General features: G+C 60.3%; 1 protein-coding gene across 1 annotated transcript in view; it reads right to left on the bottom strand.

Annotated features, from left to right (window-relative positions):
- Window positions 1-18733, bottom strand: part of CRIP2 (cysteine rich protein 2) — a 41906-nt gene extending 23173 nt beyond the window's left edge. The window contains exon 1 of the mRNA XM_075002899.1: window positions 18578-18733. Coding sequence (XP_074859000.1) covers window positions 18578-18620 — 43 coding nt within the window. The 5' untranslated portion in view covers window positions 18621-18733. The remainder of the gene's footprint in view (window positions 1-18577) is intronic.
- Window positions 18734-19854: the final 1121 nt, after the last annotated feature.

Here is a 19854-nt window from a genome sequence, read left to right as displayed (position 1 = left end):
GCCACTGACGGAGCACGATGGAAACACGGCCCCGGAACCTTACCACTTCCTTTATGCTAAAGTTCTGCCCTGGCTGATTGAGATCTGGGCCCTGCTACAGCCACAGCCTGCCGCTCTCAGCGCCTGGAAAAGACATGGGCTTTGTACGACACTGCCGCTCCCGGCTAGCAGGGAACCCTGCCCCTTCCGAATGCTGCCAGGGCTGGAACACGGCGCTGAGTGCCCTCTGGCACACACGTCAGGCTAGATGGCCAAACGCTCCCTGCTGCCCTTACTCCAGGGCACTCCCGCAGCAGGGAAGAGAGGGCCGCAGCTGCCCGGCAGGCGCTGTCTGTGCTGGAGGGCTGTCCACTCGGACACATCCCGCCTGCAGACACGAGCCCTCGGCTGCAGTAGCACCTCTCACCAGTCTGCCAAAAGGGACCAACAGAGGAGCCAAGCTGGAGCCCGCAATTCCTTCCCACCGGTGCAGAGACTCTGGCGAGTAAGCGGGTACCCCTGGAAGCAGACGATACGGTAACAGATCTGCACACGCCTGAGGCACTGGGCTACGCCTAGCTCCAGGCTCCTGCCACCACACCTGAAACACACTCCAGCCACCCGAGCAGGTGGGGTGGGCCAAAATCTGCTGCCCTCCCCCTCGCGTGAAGGGACATGAGAGTCAGCTGGGGTCCCTGGGCCCAACACCAGGGGGGCAGCCCGGCTCCAGCAGCAGCCACCAGGAGCAGGCTGCTGTGCTTTGGGGCTGCACCTTGCCCACAAGCCACCCTACAGCAGCCATACACCGGGAAAAAATGGTTTTTAAAGCCCCGTTCCAGGCCAGACACCCGACTTCTGCACTTAGCAGCCAGATTTCCCGCGCAGGAGGCGGCAGTGAGGTAATGCTCCATTCCCAGGGTCCGGCCACGCTCTGCCAGCTGCCAGCACAGAAGCTCTGTTCCCTCCAGAAGGGAAATGGAGCCACTCCGAACACGCTGCAATGTGGTTTTCATTGCACAGCGTGCAGCAGGGAAGAACTCCCTGTTCCCTCCCCTGAGCCAGACCCACCAGCGCAGACGCGACTCAGAAGAGACACCACACCCATCCTGCACAGAACCTCCAAAAGGAGGGCTACCAGCAAACCCGCTGACTGGCAGCGGTGGAAAGCACCTCACTCCCCAGCAGCCTGGGACATCACACGCTGCAGTCAGTCAAGGGGTCAAAGCTGTGGCTCGGGGACGGATGCACTCAACTTCCAAACTTTTCTTCCACAACGTCACCTCTTGCAAACGACACCACCGTCTTCAGAGGAAGGCGGCCAATCGTCGCTGATCACAGATCCCCAGCTAGGAAATTAATCCGGGGCCTCAGCTGGATCTCACAGCGAGGCGTCCGATGAGCAGAGCTGCTGTGGCCAGCACCCTGGCCAGCAGAAGACTGCCCTGACACAGCAGAGATAGCTGGCCTTGGGCATGTTACCTCACCTGAGGTAGCAATACTCGCCCAGGACAGAACCAGGGCAGCCACTAACAACAACTCTCTTCTAAGCTGGGGAACACTGAGGCCCTGCAACAACTGCCCTGGAGGTGCAAAAAGGAAAAAAATCATTCAAACCCCAACCCCCTAAACTCCCCCCACCCTGTGTTACTACATGAGCAGAAAGAGAGACACTGAGCCCTCGTTGTAAGCGTTCCTGTGCCAAGCCATGAGCCAGGGCAGCTCAGCATACATAGCCCCAACTCCTCCTTGTATTTTACCAAGGGAGAAACTGGGGCACCGCACCAGGGAACAGCTTGCCTACAGTCAGAGAGAGCTGGTGCAGCAAGTTTCGCACTCCTGACTCCTAAGCTCCACCCTGGAAAGGCCAGCATGCAGCCTGCCAGCAGTGGTCTCAGCCCCACCCTTCTGACAGGCCCCGCTGCCCAGCCCTGAGAGATGCGCGTTTCCCAGGGCCGCGCAGCGCTCAGAGGACTGACAGGCAGCTTCGCCCTGCTGAGTGAATCAGGCCTATTGTCCCTACTCCTGGCTCCCCAGCCAGCGAGTCCTGCGCCCTCTCCTCCCACAGCGGGCGGGCAGAAGCCTGCCGAAGGGAGGGGCAGGGGATGACCCAGGGCACATGCCAAGGGGTGGCCTGGAAAACCCTCCTGGGGCTGTCCCCAGAACTCAGACCCAGCCCAAAACTGAGGCCTGTGGGACGGGGCCAGGCTGGACGTACGAGCAACGCACCGCCTCTTTGCTGGGCTCACAAACCTGGCGTAGCGTCCCGCCCCCCAACACCAGCCTGCCACAGGTCAGCTCAGAGCGCCCAGGGCGGTGGGGGCTTCCTCCTCCCTCCCGGCCCAGCTTGGAGCACCCACCCCATCACTGTTCCAGGCCCCATCCCGCCCTGTGCCTCATACACAGCTACCGCAGTTCCCGGCCGGCACCAGTGGGCACGCAAATCCCTGGGGCCAGCCCCCTGGGCGGCTGTGTGGGGCACTCAGCCGCAGCACAGCCATGAGCAGACACCCACTGGGATAAAGGCCCTGCCACTCCCACCACCAGACCTCCGCCAGGCCCAAGAGCTTTGGGCCCAGCAGGAGCTGAGAGAGGGGCCTAGAGAGCTCTGCTGCTCAGCCCCCCGCTCGCTCCTCTGCGCGGCTGGTGTTCCCCGGGCCAAAGGGGCTCCACCAATTTCCGGCTCAGACGTCCTGCCCGCCCACCTGTCCTCCTCCGCGCTCAGGGGCCACACGGCACGAACCAGCCAGCTGTGCTCACGGCTCTCAGCCTCCCCCCACGCCGGCCGCGCAGGGGCAGAGCGACCCCTGGAGACGGGGGCTCCTGAGGGGCCCACGCAGCTTCAGGCCTCCCAGCAGCAGCACGGCAGCGCCTGCCTCGCCTCCCTGTGCTGCATGCACCGTGGGGGAGCGCCCTTGTGCCGCTGCCCACGGCGAGGACGAGAGACTCCACGCGCAGGCAGCTCAGTGCCTCGGCTTTCCGGATCCCGCCACCCTGTTGGGAGTGGGACTCCCACGCGCGCTACCAGGCAGGGGTCAAGGGAGCAGGAGCTGACAGGCCAGGCTGCACTTCCCTCTGCCCAAGCACAGCACAGCACCGCACTGCTTACCCCGCTGCACCCAGCACCCCTGACCCGCTGCAGGCGCCACTCCCGCCTCTTCTAGGTCTCTCTCTGCTCCAGTGACCTGGCTCCCAGAGGACAGCCAGGGAAAAACCGCGGGAGCGGCTGCACCCCTCAGAAGAGGGCGGTGCAAAGCAAGCCGACAGCCAGGCTGCAACGCTGGGGGCAGGAGGGAATGGCCCTTCTGCCCCCGTGGGAACGCTGCCTGTACAGAGCGAGTTTCCCGGGCCCCCTCTGCCCTGGGCACCGGTACGGAGCGCGCAGCTGGGTGGCCAGGAGCTACGTGCTCATCTGAGCATCACGCAACAACGGCCCTTGGGACGGGCTCCCGCTCCGCTGAACCGCAACCCAAGGGAGCCCAGGCCATCCACAGACACTGCCTGCCCTCGCTTCTTGCTGCTGGGGGACAGGAGCGGCTGTGCCTGCGGCAGCTGCTGGTGAGGCTCAGACAAGAGGCTCCAGGAATTATTTCACAGGGCAACATGCAGTTTGCAGCCATTCCAAGGGCACCCCTGGTGCCGCTGGGCTTGGAAGAGAGCTTCTCCCACCACCAGCCGGGACATTACCAGGTTACCACCATTGCATGGCCCACAACTCGCCTGCCGCCTGGCCCAAGCACAGGCTATGGACTGTGCCATGCACACCCAGCCTTGGCCAGCAAGGGGGAAATGGGCAAAGCGACGGCTTTTAAGCTGGGAGTGTGTGGAGGGGGGAACTCTGCCATGCCACAGACGGTTTCAAGGGTCCTTCTGCCCTTCATCATCCCCCTCCCCTCGCCAGCTGGGTCGCCCACCCTCCTTACTCCCAGGTGTAAGGCAAGCAGCTTTCTGGGATCGGGTTCCCGGCTGCCTTTCCAAACCAGCTGCGCGAAGGTGTGTGAGTGCAAGGCCGAGCCGGCAGGGCAGGCATGAGTGAGTGGGCACCGCACTCCTGGAAGCAGCACGCTGCGCAGGGCTGAGAGGAAAACGCAGACTGCCAGATTACCGGATGAGTCGTGTTATCGGAGGAAAGCTGTCAGCCGAGGGCTTGTTCTGAAAGCCCCACCCCATGAGACAAGGAGACTCTGCCCGTCTTTACCCTGCCAGCCTCAGGCCAGGTGGCCTCCCTTCTCGCCAGGCACAAGCGCCTCGCACGGCTGAGTCGCAAAGGGAGGGGAGCGTCAGGCCCTGCAGCTCCACAGGCTGGGACCTGGAAGGGATTAGCTCGTCCGCCCACCTTCACCGGAGAGGAGCTGTCGTCTCCTGGGCCCGTGGACAGTGTGTTTCCCTCTGCGCCTTTCCTGCCCTGAATAAGCCACCCAGCACTGTACCCTGGGGCCCCCATTGGAGGCTGGCGCTAGCCCTCACTAAGGAACAGCCCCTCTTTTTCCAGCCCTAGAGCCAGGGGGTTCGAAGTGACAGTCCACAGAAGCACCAGGCAGCCGAGAACCTCATCAGCTACTTCCATTGGCAGCAGAACAGCCAGCAAAGCCCCTGCACAGGCCAGATGACAAGCCCCTTGTCTCCTGTCACTGCCAATGGCTGGGTCCCGTCGGCTGGAGACTCCAGCGTGAGCAACAGACCCCGGCCAGCTTCTCCGCTTGGCTGGGAAAGCCAAGGCTCCCCACACACGTAGGTCTCCTGGTCCCAGCCCCTGGCACCCAGCCAGGCCTTCCTCCCCATCTCCTTTCAGCAACCCCTAGGAAACGGAGACGGAAGAGACCTCTGAGGTCAGGTTGTGCCCCTCTCCCACCCCATGGGGGCTGTCCTACCGAACACCTCGCCAGGGTTCCCGTTCGATATGAGTCACGGGACTGGTCTCCACCCCGGCCCTCACTGTAGCGCCCAACAGACCCTCCATCAAGAACCCCTTCCTGACACTCAGCTGCATTATCCTCCCACCGCAACCTCTTGGGACCTCTCCAACCAACTTCACTCTCCTTCTCACCTCCCATCTGCAGATACTCATTGGCTGTTAAGGTCTCCCACTAGTCTGTGCAGCCAAGGCAGACGGAGCTCGTAATTCAATCCCCCCGGCCCAGAGCCCCCATTGTTACGCTCTCTCTGAAGTCCCTCCAAGACCTGCACAAAGCTTCTCCTAGTACGGCCTCACCCGTGGAGAAGGGACAGTCACCTCTGTGGGGAGCAATCAGCAAGGCCTCCCAGCACGTGATTCCAGCCAGCTGTGCGAGTGGGACCTGAATCGAGCCTGAAGTGGGACCTCCACAGCCTGAAACTGCGCGGGCCTCCTTGGCAGCCACGCTGCCTGGCTGGCTTGCACTCCAGTGCTACCCCCAGGTCTGTCGTGGCTTTCCCACGCCTGTGGAATAGCTCTTTCCGATTACTTTGTCCCAGATGCTTGAGCTGGAATTTCATCTTAGTTCCTGTCCAATAACACTGGCACTCAGCAGCGAAGCAGGCTGCTTTTATGCTGCCTTCGTCCATTCCCTCCAAGCCTTAACCAGCTTTGTGCACTCTTCTTCCAGCTCGTGTGTCTGGGAATTCCTCACCCATTTATTTCCCTCCTGTCCCAGGGAATCGGCTGCAGTTGCCCAGTGCAATGTCTGTATTATTTTTCACAGGGCTGTCACACCCTCTCTATTAAATCGCATTGCACTGGTTGTGCGATCTGGGCACTTCTTGTTCTAACCTGTTGTGCAGAGCTGCTGCTAAGCACTCAATTCACTCCACCCCAGAAGTGGGCGCATTTCAGTAACAGATTCACTTGATAGGCGTGTCTACAGCTCTGTGAATTCTGGGGTGCGTCGTGGCAGCCTTTGGGATGAGCAGTGCTGCATGATACAAAAACACGCTCCACGTCATGTCGAAGGCAGACCACGGGCTGCAGCAGGCTGTCCTCCATCCGGACATACTGAGCTCTGCGCTGCCTCCCTAGCAAGCTCTGCAGGGCCAAGCCAGGCCCCTGGACGCAGAACACTGGGTACGGCCCAGCCAAGGAGCCGTCAGGGTAACAGTAGGGAAAAACAAGTCCCTTCCCAGAGAAGCAGCTTCCTATTGCCCTCCGGAGCCTCGCGGCAGCACGCCTAAAGACCACCGGAGAATGGCCCGATGGGGCTTTCGTGTGCTAGTGTGGGTTGTGTTCCCAGACACTCAGCTCCCAAGCAACCACAACCCACCTCCAAGCAGGGCACCCCCTCCCCCAGTCTCTTGTGTACATCACTGGGTGCCTTTGCAGTGGCTCAGGCTGGGGCTGTTGCACTGATCAGCTCAGAGAGCAGCTGGGAGCCCATCAGCAATGCTCACAGGTCTGTCAGCATGTGCCCTTCACCACAGCATCTAGGCACCACCCCATGTCCTGCACGGAGCTGCTGGCGTGCAGTCACTGGGAGCTTCTACTGGCCTTAAGGCAAGCGGACTCCGGAGCTCGGCTGGCGCCTTTAGGTAAAAAAGCTTTTGGTGTCGGAAGTGTGACATCCCCCTGCCCCAGTTCTGCAGACTCCCACGCACATGCGTAAGCAGTCGCCAGCTCAGGTACAATATGAACCCCCACGCAACGGGACAGGACAGCGCAGCCGGTGAGGAACCCCCAGGTAGGAACAAAGCGTGCGGTCCGGAGGGGCTGCTGAAGGGCCGGGGAACTGTTTGGTATTGCTGTGAGCTACAGAGCAGCATGCAACCGTGTCATTAAAGAGACCCCATGAGTGTCTTAAACTCAGCTACCAAGGACGCGTTTAAGCCTGTGTTGGTACCACGCCTGCAGCTTTCCTATCCCGTTCACTCTTCCTAAAGGGAGCTGTGCCCCCTCCAGCGGCTGCACGAGACGCCCATGCAAAGAGGGGAAACCAACCCCTGCAGTCACAGGAGACGCAGTACAAGGATGCGGCCACTTCTCGGGCTGGGGGACCAGCAGATCTGTGGGACAGAGTGCAGCCTAGTACACAACAGAGGAGAACGTTTCCCACCCCTGCCCCTGCAGCCACATGCTGAGATGAGAGCCTTGTAAATGGCCACAGGCCCCTGTGCACACCAGGGAGCGGATCCAGAGCCCCCGCCCCCCTTTTCCCGATGCTCTGGGCCTTGGCAGGGCACGTCCTGCATTTCCCAGCCTCAGGGCTCCCCGCTCTGGCCACAACCTCAGGGTCCGTTCCAACTTGTTGAACCAGCTGTGTCTGCACAGGAGTCTCCTGGCCCCAGGCGCAGCTCCTTGGCCCCTCTTGCTGCTGACAGGACCCAGATTAGCCAAGCTAAAAATATCCCCAATCAGTCGAGCGAGCGGCGAAGGCAGCGGCGGGGAGCTGGGAGTCAGGCTGTGACCCTGCCGTCCCTAACCATCTGTCTGGTCTCGGGTGGAGGGACGGGATTTCACACCGGGACAGAGCACCTTCTAACGCAGCTTCCAGCCACACCGGGGCTCCTCCAGCTAGCACAGGGCGGGTACAACCCCCCGTGTCTGCCACAAGTGAGAGAACGTGGCTGCCAACTTGCTCCAAATGTCTCCTTTCCCCTTTGCCAAGACACGCCCAGACCCCACCACGTGGACAACAGCAAGGGCGTCTTTCCTGACAGCAAGAGACGTCACCAAGCGTTCCTCCCGCCTCAGCAGCGGGCAGCAAAACGTTGACCCGGACTTCTGCTCGTGCAGGTGACTCTGCAGCGCCCAGCAGCTTGGGAGAGGGCCCAGTCCCACCGTGGGGGAATCCCCATGGGTGTCAGGGAGAGCCCCAGGAGACAACACCCTCTCAGGCAGCGGGAGCCTCTTCTCCACTGCCCTGGGCCTGGCCTGGTTTTGTTCTGGGATGAAAGACAAGGGGCAGGCGCCGGGTTAGTCTGTATCTGCAAAACCAGCCTGGTTCCTGCAGCCCCTTAAATCTGAACAGATTTATTTGGGCCTAAGCTGTGGTCAGGAAAAGCCACGCAGGCGGACGCACGCATACCAGCGTCAATCGCTACCACGCCAAAGGAGCCGCCCTTGCACCCGGGGGCCTCTGCCTTCAGCCCAGCACCCAAATGTCTGGGAACATCCATTACCTCTAGTTCATCGCTGAGCAGAAGAAGGCGCGTGGGCAGCCTGGAAAACGGCGGAGATGGATGCTGAGGCCTGAGGGTTCCATGCTGCTGCTGCAAGTCAGATTTCCTCCGCACGCCGTGCTGGGAACGCAGCGCAGCCTGTGACAGCACCAGGACTTGCCAGGAAAACCCACAGCCCCAAGAGGGAGGAAATCATTGCAGCTGGCTGGGTTATGGGCACTTGTAACCCACTCCCTGGGAACCAGCTCGGCCATCCCCTCCAGCCGACCCTGACATGTAGCCACCGCCACCCCTTGTATTTTAAATGTGCTCTCCGATTTGGAGCCCATGTGCTCGCTGTCGAGCCCTCTCCAGCACAAGCCCACCAGAGCCCACCCCTCCATCTCCTGGCTGATGCACTCTGCACCCCGGACACGCTGCGGGGCCACAGGGACTGTTTGCAATGGTTTGCTTTATTAATAAAAGCACCACAGCAGCTGCCTGCCAGCACGAGTCCTGAGCAAGTGACAAAGACTTTGCAACCCAGCACAGGAAAAGGGCCATGGCTGGTCCAGCTGCTGACCCACCCAACCCGGCATGCACACAGTTAATGGACCAAACGGCCTGTGCACACCTCAGGCCGGGCAGAACCTGCTCAACTCTCAGAGCACCCCGTTCCCTGGCCGGGCACAAGAGGCCCCAGGCGGATAATGTTTGCAGGCGGAGCCACGCTCTCCCCAAAACCTGCCCCAAGGAGCTCCTGAGCTTGGCCCGCTCTCTGGAGTCCTGTGGCTGGGTGAGGCAGAGAGGTGCTCTTTCTCCTCACCATCTCTCGAGCCCCAGCAGGAAGTTCTAAACTCTGAGTCCTGCCCCAGGTTTCCAGCGTGTCCCCTGGCTGCTGGGAACCACAGCGCTGGAGAGACAGGGCCCAACGCCCCTTTCACAAGGAGGGAAGAGGAGCAGGGAGGGGCTGAAGGCCCAGTTGGACTGGCTGGCCTGTGCCAAGGAGAGCCCAGCTCCATGTGGGCACTGAGAATTCACTGGCCAAAGCACTGCTACAAACACGGAGCCCACACAGGGACACACGCTGCACGTGCTCCTCAGCTCCCTGGGCCTGCCGCAACCTGGGACCTCTCGCATCCCGATGTGAGAGAGCCTTGTAACTGGCACTGCCTGGCTGCCTCCCTCCCCACTTACAGACACCTGTGGATCTCAGTGCAAAGTGCTGGAGAGCTGCCATCTCCCCACAAGTAACTCCACCCATTCGCCGGGGACCCCAGAGCTGCCCATCACCAGGGATGGGGCCTGCCAGTCCAGTCACTTGCCAACACAGCGCCCAGTGCAGGGCAGCCAGCCCTCCTGCTGCTGAGAGCCAAGTCAAGCCCTTAGAGACAATCGCATCTGCTCTGACCCAACTGACAGAGACCGAACACTCCAAGACCTCTACCCAGCATTCAAAAAACTGCATTACCTACCGGGAGAAGTGAAAACCAGATTGATAGAGCCAGACTAATACAGAGAAACCAACTACTTCAAGATAGGTCCAAGAAGGCCAATAACAGGACGCCACTTGTCATTACCTATAGCCCCCGACTCAAACCCCTGCAACGCACCATTAAAAATGTACAACCTATTCTAGATCATGATGCTACACTCCAGAAGGCCCTAGGTGACATACCCATCCTCTCCTATAGACAACATCCTAACCTAATGAAGATTCTCATTAGCAATCACAGGTGACACCACAATAATGTTAATCCTGGAACTTTTCCTTGCAATGAATCCCATTGCAAACTTTGTCTACATATTTATTGTGGGGATACCATCACTGGACCTAACCATGCTAATTACAAGATCAGGGGCTCATTCTCCTGCAGCTCAATCACTGTTATATATGCCATCATGTGCCAGCAATGCCCCTCTGCTATGTACATTGGAAAAACTAGGCAAACACTTCGCCAAAGAATGAATGGACGCAGCAGACATTAGGAATCTGAACACACATAAGCCTGACGGTGAGCATTTCCATGGGGTGGGCTATTCGGTTAAAGACCTGGAATATGCGTCCTACAACAAAGAGACTTTAACAGCAGATTACAAAGGGAGATGTGTGAACTGGGGTTCAGACTCAAATCCCATACAGTTAACACTTGGCCTCAACAGAGATAGCAGTTATCTCACACATTACAAGGATGTTTCCCTTCCTTTGGTACTCGTAATGATCTCAGGCAAGACAACTAGTATCTCTCCCCCTTGTCCTCTCCCCCTTCAGTTCCACGTATCTGATTGTCAGTTTTTATTTCATTTTTGAACCTCTGTGCTATATAACTGTCCGCCTGCACTGGAAATTCTACAGATTCGAAGACGTGGGTCTGTCCCACAAAAGCTCATCACCTAAGGCATTAATGTGCTACTCTTTAAAGTGCTGCACGACTGCTGCTTTGTTTTGCAGAGAGCCAGGCAGACAAGAGGTCTCCTTCTTCCCGGGGTGAGGAAGGGCCCTTGCCACCCTGCAGTGCAGGCACCCCTCTGTTTGCAGGGTGTCTCCCACTCTTCAAAAGCTCCCAGTGCTACAGTTAAACAAAAGGAAGTAACTTCCCTTCCCTCTCCTATATCCCCAGGTCTCCTGCCAGGACAGTGACCAGCAAACAAAGCTGCCTTCCGGCTGTTCGTTCACGGCCTATAGATTCAGCTCCTGTTTCGTGGCCCAGGACGGGGGGGGGGGGGGGGGCAAGGCTCTCGCGCACCTGCTGCCAATCAGTGGGTCAGTGCTCACTCCGGGATGGAAAAACCGAGATAAGCCAGACCCCAGCTGGCTTGCAGGGGAGTCTCCTGCTCCTCCCAGGCATGCCTCTCAGCTGCTCAGCGATGGGACTGCAAGGGAGGAGACAGTGAAAGGCGGCCCCACTTCCATGCTGTCCTGCAAAGCCACGTCTGTGCTCATTGCAGGAGGGAAGGCAGGTAGGAACCAGTGCTTAATTAAGCAGGCATGTTAATTACCTGCTGAAATGGGCTCTAGGAGCCTTCCAGGGGAGCTCCCCAGCCTGGGTCACACAGCAGGTCTGCTGAGACCAGCCCAGTGGTCCCCTTCCGCCTTGGAAGCCATGAACTGCAGTTAGCAACTGGCACCTGGTCTTTCTGACCACACGCTCCCTGGGGGCAGAGCTTGCATTGACACTGCCCCACCCCGAGCACTGCGGATACCCGCCGGCACGGACCTCAGACCGCTACTGCCAGAGAAACACTTGCCCGCTCGTAAGCAGCGGCGAGCCCACCAGCGAGGCGGCGGGAGGGCAGGCGAGGGGCTGCAGCTGCAGGAAGAAGGCCCACGCGAGACTCTGTCATTTGCAGCACTATTTGTTCAAGTGCATTATGAACTTGCTAGTCACCCCCCTGCAGCTCTGGGCCACTTCCTGCTCCCTGGGGCCCGCCCAGCTAAATCCCCATCAGCTGCCTGTATTCCCATAGAGGAGCCAGACGGCACCCTGCTAGAAGCCTGGCTCCTGCGCTGCTCGCGTCCAGAGAGCAGCCTCTCAGACAGCCACACAGGAGAGCAGCTCCCAGGCCATCTGCATAAAGCAGCTGCACTTAAGTCACTGTGCGGCCACCGCCGGCAGGCTGGGCTCCAGAGGAGCCAGGAGCTTGCAATATTTTAACAAAATCGATACCGTGAGTACAAACAAAATCCGCACACTCAGCCAAGCAGCACCGGCCTGGGATGGAGACGTGCTGGCCATGGGCATCAGAAAACAGCAAGCGTCTCTGTCCAAGGAGAGTGGTTACTTATTAATTGCCGAGCTGCTTCTGCTCTTCTAACGTGAATGTCTCCAGGGTAAACGAGCCTGCCCAGAGCTCCGCGCAGCACCCCAGGGAGCCGTCCTGGCCAGGCTCTTGTATTCCTAATGCAGCTGCAAGAGGAAGCGGATACACAAGTGACTGGCGTAGCAATGACGGCGATGGACACTTTGCTGCCGACCAATGGGTGGGCCCCCTTACTGAGCCCAGAGCCAGCGGCAGCCACCCCGGATCACACTCCCCATCTGCTCGGTCCCCTTTCCTATGATGCTGAGTGGCGGCTTGGCAAGGGTTTCCGGGCCTGTTGGGAACGTGGGCTGCTCCCCGGGGTATCATCTTGCCTCCATTCTGCTCCTATGGTGTTGGTTACTGCTGCACGAGCCTGAGTCCACCCCAAACTCAGCAGCGCTCGCTAACCTGAGGCACGGGTCTCCCTTGCTGCCCTCAGACAGCTGGCTCCTCCTTCCACCCATACAAGATTCTCCCCCAATATCACTGCACGCTGCCTGCTGCCAGCTGCACAGAGATGCTCAGTTCTGGGCCTCTTTGGCCCCTTCCCCCTCCTGCCTGTGGACACACGCCAGCCCACGCCACTCCCTGCACAGAGAAAGCTACCCCCCTTGCCTCAAAGCTCCCTGCGCACCCACACCCCACCAGATGAGGTCCTTTAGAACAATGCAGCTGGCAACAAAAGCAGCCTGTTTGTTATCTGCCTGCTCGGGCTCCAGCAGACGAATAAATCCCACGTCTTTGTTACATATTACGTCTGCGTAACTGTGTATTCAGCTCAGAAGTCGGCGATAAACACTGCAGCGAGAAAGCAGCAAGATGCCGTCCTCTCTCTGTAAGCAGGTGGAGAGAGGCAAGTCAGATTCCCCCCAGGCACCAGCCATGACCCTGCAAAACAGCTGAAAAGCTCTCTTTTGCATTAGTGGCTTAGGAAAAAAAATCAATTGTTTTGCTTGGGGCTGGCTGTGACCACCAAAGCAGTGCTGGTGAGAGAGACCAAAACATGGGCTATCTGCAAGTCAGGGTCCAGGAGCCAGCTACACAAAATTAGCACCAAGCAGTTATTTTTTACTTAAATGGACAACTATTCACTGGATCTTACGAATATCATCACAAAAAAGTTAGATTAACCAAATGGCCCAGCTGCTCCCAGGAAAAATGTCCCAAGCCACAATGTGCTTTTTAAAAAAATCTATTTTTGTGTTTCCTGCACTTTAACCTTATTCAGTAATTCAGGAAACACCCACATCCCTCTCGTTACAGGCGGAAGGATCTGCCAGGTTTTTCCACAAAGAAAAAGGCAGCAGGAAAACTGGAAGTTAATTTTCCATCGATAAAGTTACCGTTATTTCTGGTCAGCTGCCCATTTCCATACGAGCATCACAGCAAAGTGGAGGAAGGGAGGGGAGAGAAAAAGAATTTGGTTGGATTTTCATGCCACTGGAAGTCTCAACCCTCATCACCTGCACTAATTATAGCGAAGGGTCATTCATCACAAGCAAGTCACACTTCCAAACAAGCAGCTCTTTAGGAAGGGGCACATCACAGTTATCAGTTGCAGCAGCAGTTCCAAATAAAAAACATCCCTGGGACCCAGCAGCAGTAAAATGCCTTCACCCCCGCCACTCTTCTGAACCATTTGGTCTAGATCTGGCTGGAAAGTCATTTCCCCACCCTGTTTGGGTTTCTCTCATGCCAAGAGGAAGGAACGTGCTCTGATATTTGGAGTGGGGATGGGGTAATGGCAAAAATGCAAGATATTTCCACACCAGCTCTGACTGTTCCCTCCACTTGCACACAGACCACCTTGGCTGGCACAGAACCAGCACAGGCTCTGTGCACAGCCTCCCCTACAGAGCCCCAAGAAGCCACGTCCCCAGCCAGGTTACCAGGGGATGTCAGGCAGCAGAGGCCCAGGGAACCACCACGTCCCATGGCAGGCAAGGAGGTCTTCTGCCCAAGCAGATTTCTGCATGGCCTTGTTGCAAAAGTGGAGGGTGTGGGCGTCTCTTCTCTCTCCAGCTGCTGCATGTAAACAGCTCATGAGCACAGGTGGGGGTGGGTGGCCCCTCCAGGGCAGTGCAGCACCGGCATAAACCTGTCCTCCCTGGGACCATGGGGCGAGAGACAGAGAGAAGGAAAAGAGCACCGACCTTCTGCAGGACTGATGCTTCCACTGGGCCAAACCCTCCCTAGATGGTGAAGATTGGAAGTGAACTCTGTGAGGTCACAGTACCTCTGCCTCCCTCCCACTGGTACCTCTGCTTGGGCACCATATGGTCCCATCTCCCTGACTGCATCTCCGTATCCTCCCTCCCGCCAACAGCACCCAGCAACTCCACGAGACCAGAGGCCCCCAGAGAGCAGCGAGAAAGGACCCAACGCCAGTCTGGGGCCGCCAGGAAAACAGGCCCTGTGTTTTCAGCTTAAAAGGGAAAGATTCACAGGAGGGAAGAGCTCCAAGGGCTGCACCGCGCCCGCCCCCACAAAGAGATTTACTTGGAAAGGGAGAAAAAGCAAATTCCTCTTTCTCAGTGTTTACTTGGAGATGGCGGTAGCGGAATGAGAGCACAACCCTGCCCGCAGCTTTGAACACTCAGATGCTATCAGAACCCCGTGGTATTTCTCTACCCAAATAAACAACCAGGAGCAGCAAGGGCTTGGGAGGAAAGACGCTTCCGACGTACGTCACACGCTTCTCTGCGGGGGTGGGGTGGGTCATGGAAAGGAGATGGAAGCCCCCCTCCAGGTTGGGGATCACCTGTAAGCAGCACTAGCCAAGGCTAAACTGGAATGCAGGATTAACCAATTCAATCCAAAAGTGAGCTGGGTGAGGGAGAGTCATTCCCCAGCTTTAAAATGATCCTAATCTTCAGGTGTAATCGCCAAGGCTGTAAAGCCACCATGACTGGCTGGAGGAGGGACGTCAGTCAAAGGCAAGTTCTCCAGACGGTGCCAAGTCACATTCTGGGCCCCATAGTGCCTTGTAATAAAAGCAGTATTGGAAGATGTACCTTTTCCAGGGCAGCGAGGCCCAGCAAGGAGCCAGGAGACTGGGGCTCTAATCCCTGCTTGGCCACACCTAGCTCTGTGAGATGGGGAAATCACCCAGCCCTGGATGCTGCACTGGAGACCCCCTGGGTTTGATTTTCACAGGTACTGAGCAGCCATTGCTTCAATTGCAGACAGCAGGAACTGAGGGCACGCTAGGAGTCAAGTCCAATTTGCCTCCAGCTGAGCGCCCCCAGAACAGACACCCCCAATTCAGAAGCTACTTTTTAAGAGATAAGTTGCTTGGTGCCTCAGTTTCCCTATCTGCAAGCGAAACTAACACCACTCTCCAGCCTGTGTGATGTGCCCCAAGAGCCAGTGGTGACAGGTGGGCTCAGAGGAGCCTATCCCACACGTGTCCAGGAAAGGCGAACGAAGCCACATAGGGGCTTTGCAAATGGTTGGGTTGAGACAGGCTCTGAATGTCACTATGAGGAACTGAGGACGGGGCCACGTCATTCACCTTTCCACTTGAGTGCTTTGCTGTCCACAGGTGCTGCCGGACCTCGTTTCTGATTTGAGCCACCCACTACTGCCGAGTTCTCCCGTCCAACTAAGAACAACTCTGCCCAGCCTCTGGAAAGGCCATGTCTCCCCACCAAACCAGGCATTCTTGTACCACCAGCCTGGCAATCCCTGGCAGATCAAAGCCACTGAGCGCCCACGACCAGAGTGAGATCTGCAGATGATCACAGGCCTAGCATCGCTCTCCAGAAAGATATTGGAACAAGTGATGAAAGAGTCAATTTGTAAGTGCCTGGAGCATGACAGGGTTGTAAGGACTGGCCGTTACGGACTGGTCACAAACAGATCATGCCAGACCAAGCCAATTTTCTTGTTTGATGGGGGTTACTGGCCTAATAAGAGGGGAGACGCAGTAGGTAACTTTACTAAGGGTTCTGACCCCGTGTCCCAAAACACTTTCATAAGCAAACTAGGGAAATGTGGTCTGGATGAAATTCCTGGCAGAGAGGCACAACTGGTTGAAAGACCATACTCAAGTAGTAGTCATGGATGGGCTGCTGTCAAACCAGGAGAGTAACTCCAGTGTGGTCTCTCAGGGGTCAGTCCTATACCTGGCACTAATCAATACTTTCATTCGCAACGTGGATAATGAATTGGAAGAGTTTGCTTACATATTAATGTGGGCAACACCAAACTAGGAGGGGTTGCAAGCACTCTGGGGAGGCCCAGATTAGAATACAAAACAACCTTGAGGAATTGGTCTCCATTCAACAAGATGAAACTGCATAGAGACAAGTACAGAGTCCTTCACTTAGAAAGGAAAAACCAAACGTATAGCTAAAAATGGCTGGGGAAGGCGGGGTGCTGGAGAAAAGGACCTGATGTTACTGAATCTGAACCAACAAGCTGATGCAACAAAGGTGACTAGTCTGGGGTGTAGTAATGGAAATGTCTGTAACTCATCGGGTGCAACTGCCCTGCCCTCCTTGGCACAGCTGCTACAGCTGGAGCGCTCCATCGAGTTCTGGGGGCCACACTTCAGGAAAGATGGGGATGCACTGGAGAGAATCCAGAGAAGAGCAGCAGATGATCTAAGGGCCAGGAAACCTGTCCTGGGAGGAGAGGTTAAAAACCTGGGTGTGCCCAGGCTGGAGCAAAGATGACTGAGAGATGACCTGATAAACAGTCTTCAAATATGCCAGAGAGGACAGGGACCTTTTGTTCTCCAAGGCCAATGCAGACATGACGAGAAGCAGCAGGACAAGTCTGCAGCAAAGAGGTGTTAGGGGACGTCTACATGACACAGCTACCATGTCGCTGAAAGTCCGGCAGCGTAAGCACTGTGTGTTGGCATTTGGGGGGGCAAAAATCTTCCACCTCTGTGTACTCAGGGTAGCAAAGCTTTTGCCCTGGAGCAGGGAGGGGGGGTGGGGGGGGCTGAAACACTTGTGAATGAGTTGCCAGCGAAGACACGCCCTAAGCTGGACCTGGGGAGAACTTTCCCAGCTGTCAGGGGAGTTCAGACCTCAAAGGGAGGCTGCAGAATCCCTGTGGCTGGAGAGTCTGGAGAACTAGCCAGCCAGACACCTGCCGGGGATGCTTTCAGCGGCTGGACTTGCGGGCTTCTGGCAGTCCCTTCCAGCCCTGCCTACCTTTCAGTGGGCCTATGACCTCAGCTCACTTGGTGCAGGAACGACCCAAAGCTCCCGCCACAGAACCCAGCAGGTTCAGAGCCTGCCTGCCCCCCGCCGCGTCTTCGCCTCGGTCAGCCATGCCCATCCATCTGGGCAGGGTCCAGACCCACAGCCCAGACCCCAATCCCCTGGCCAGGGCACAAGGGGTCGGGCAGAGCCCCCCCAGCTTCCCAGGCACAAACAAGGCCGGTGCTGCCTCGCCAGCCACAGCAGCCAGGTTTGGCGGTGACCCTTTCACTGCCTCCGCCGGGCGCAGGGAGCCCGAGCCCAGCGCCCCACGCCCAGGCCGCCAGCAGCAGCTATAGCCCAGGGGGTGGGAGAGCACGCGGGGCCCGGGCTCAGCCCCTGACTGCCGGTCGGGGAGCCGAAGAGCTCCCCCCGCCCCCAAAGAGGGCACAGATGGGGGGCTCTGCTCTCGAGAGGGGAGGGGCGGGGCAGGGGGGCTCTGCTCTCGGGAGGGGAGGAGGGGGGAGCTCTGCTCTCGGGAGGGAGACGGGGGGGGGTTCTGCTATCGGGAGGGGCGGGGAAGGGGGTGGGGGGGCTCTGCTCTCGGGAGGGGCGGCATGGGGAGGGGGAGCTCTGCTCTCAGGAGAGGGATGGGGGGACAGGGGGCTCTCTGCTCTCGAGAGGGGCGGCGGGGCGGGGGGCTCTGCTCTCGGGAGGGGCGGAGAGGGGGCCGGGGGGGCTCTGCTCTCGGGAGGGGCGGAGAGGGAAGGGGGGGGGCTGTGCTCTCGGGAGGGGGGCGGGGGGGCCGGGGGAGCTCTGCTCTCGGGAGGGGCGGAGAGGGGTCCGGGGGGGCTCTGCTCTCGGGAGGGGCGGAGAGGGGAGGGGAGGGGAGGGGAGGGGCTGTGCTCTCAGGAGGGGGACCGGGGGGGCTCTGCTCTCGGGAGGGGCGGAGAGGGGAGGGGAGAGGGGGGCTGTGCTCTCAGGAGGGGGGCCGGGGGGACTCTGCTCTCGGGAGGGGCGGAGAGGGGAGGGGAGAGGGGGGCTGTGCTCTCAGGAGGGGGGCGGGGGACCGGGGGGGCTCTGCTCTCGGGAGGGGAGGAGCGGGGGGGGGGGCTCTGCTCTCGGGAGGGGAGGAGCGGGGGCCGGGGGGGGCTGTGCTCTCGGGAGGGGCGGGGGGAGCTCTGCTCTCGGGAGGGGCGGAGAGGGAGCCGGGGGGGCTCTGCTCTCGGGAGGGGAGGGGAGGGGAGGGGGGGGCTGTGCTCTCAGGAGGGGGGCGGGGGACCGGGGGGGCTCTGCTCTCGGGAGGGGAGGAGCGGGGGGGGGGGGCTGTGCTCTCGGGAGGGGGGCGGGGGACCGGGGGGGCTCTGCTCTCGGGAGGGGAGGAGCGGGGGGGGGGCTCTGCTCTCGGGAGGGGGGGGGGGACTCGCAGCCCCTGTTCCTCGACTGCGGGGTGCGAGGGAGGCCCCGGGGAGCTGCAGTTCGCCCCAGGAGCCGGCGGCGGCCCCTGCCCGGCGGGAGGGGGCGCGAGGGGCGCAGGGCTCCGCGGGCCGGGGCCGGGGCGCGGCGGCACTCACCGAAGTAGACGGCCTTGGCGCAGCGGGGGCACTGCGCTGCCATCGCGCCGCGGGGTGCGGGGTGCGGGCTGCGCTGTGCGGGGCCCGGCTCCGATCCGCGCCGCGCCGCCCCCAGCCCGGCCCGGCCGCGCCGCCCATTGGCCGCGTGCAGAGCCGGGCTGGGAGGCTCCGACCCGCCCCCGGCGCCGCCCCCGGCAGGTGCAGGCGGCCGCGGCCCCCGGGGAGTCGCCAGCCCGGCGCAGGCAGGGCCCCCCCGGGGTACCGCGGCGTGAGCCCCCGCGGTGGATCTGGCCCATGGCCCATGGCTCGGGCCGCCCCACTCCGGCCCCGCAGCGCTGCCCGGCGCTTGTTCCCGCCGCCCGGCCCCGGCCCCAGCGTGCGGGGGGGGCTGGCTAGGAACAGCCCCCCCCGCTCTGAACGGGCCAAGCCAAGGGGCATCCAGCCCCGTGTCCCGTCCCCCCACAGCGGCCACTGCCGGGCGCCCCAGGGAGAGCGCACAGAGGAGAGCGACCCCTCCCCAGCCCCCCATTCCCAGGCTCCGACCGACAGGGGCTAGGGCCCCTCCCCGGCCCCCCATTCCCAGGCTCCGACCGACAGGGGCTACGGCCCCTCCCTGCCCCCCATTCCCAGGCTGTGACCGACAGGGGCTACGGCCCCTCCCCAGCCCCCCATTCCCAGGCTCCGACCGACAGGGGCTACGGCCCCTCCCCGGCCCCCCATTCCCAGGCTCCGACCGACAGGGGCTACGGACCCTCCCCGGCCCCCCATTCCCAGGCTGTGACCGACAGGGGCTACGGCCCCTCCCCGGCCCCCCATTCCCAGGCTCCGACCGACAGGGGCTACGGCCCCTCCCCAGCCCCCCATTCCCAGGCTCCGACCGACAGGGGCTACGGCCCCTCCCTGCCCCCCATTCCCAGGCTGTGACCGACAGGGGCTACGGCCCCTCCCCGGCCCCCCATTCCCAGGCTGTGACCGACAGGGGCTACGGCCCCTCCCGGCCCCCCATTCCCAGGTTCCAACCGACAGGGGTTACGGCCCCTCCCCGGCCCCCCATTCCCAGGCTCCAACCGACAGGGGCTACGGCCCCTCCCCGGCCCCCCATTCCCAGGCTGTGACCGACAGGGGCTACGGTCCCTCCCTGGCCCCCCATTCCCAGGCTCCGACCGACAGGGGCTACGGCCCCTCCCCGGCCCCCCATTCCCAGGCTGTGACCGACAGGGGCTACGGCCCCTCCCGGCCCCCCATTCCCAGGCTGTGACTGACAGGGGCTACGGTCC

This window comes from Carettochelys insculpta, chromosome 9 (genome assembly GCF_033958435.1).
Source record: "Carettochelys insculpta isolate YL-2023 chromosome 9, ASM3395843v1, whole genome shotgun sequence".
NCBI lineage: Eukaryota > Metazoa > Chordata > Testudines > Carettochelyidae > Carettochelys > Carettochelys insculpta.
Note: the sequence above shows the minus strand (reverse complement) of the source record. Positions and strands in the feature narration are given on the sequence as shown.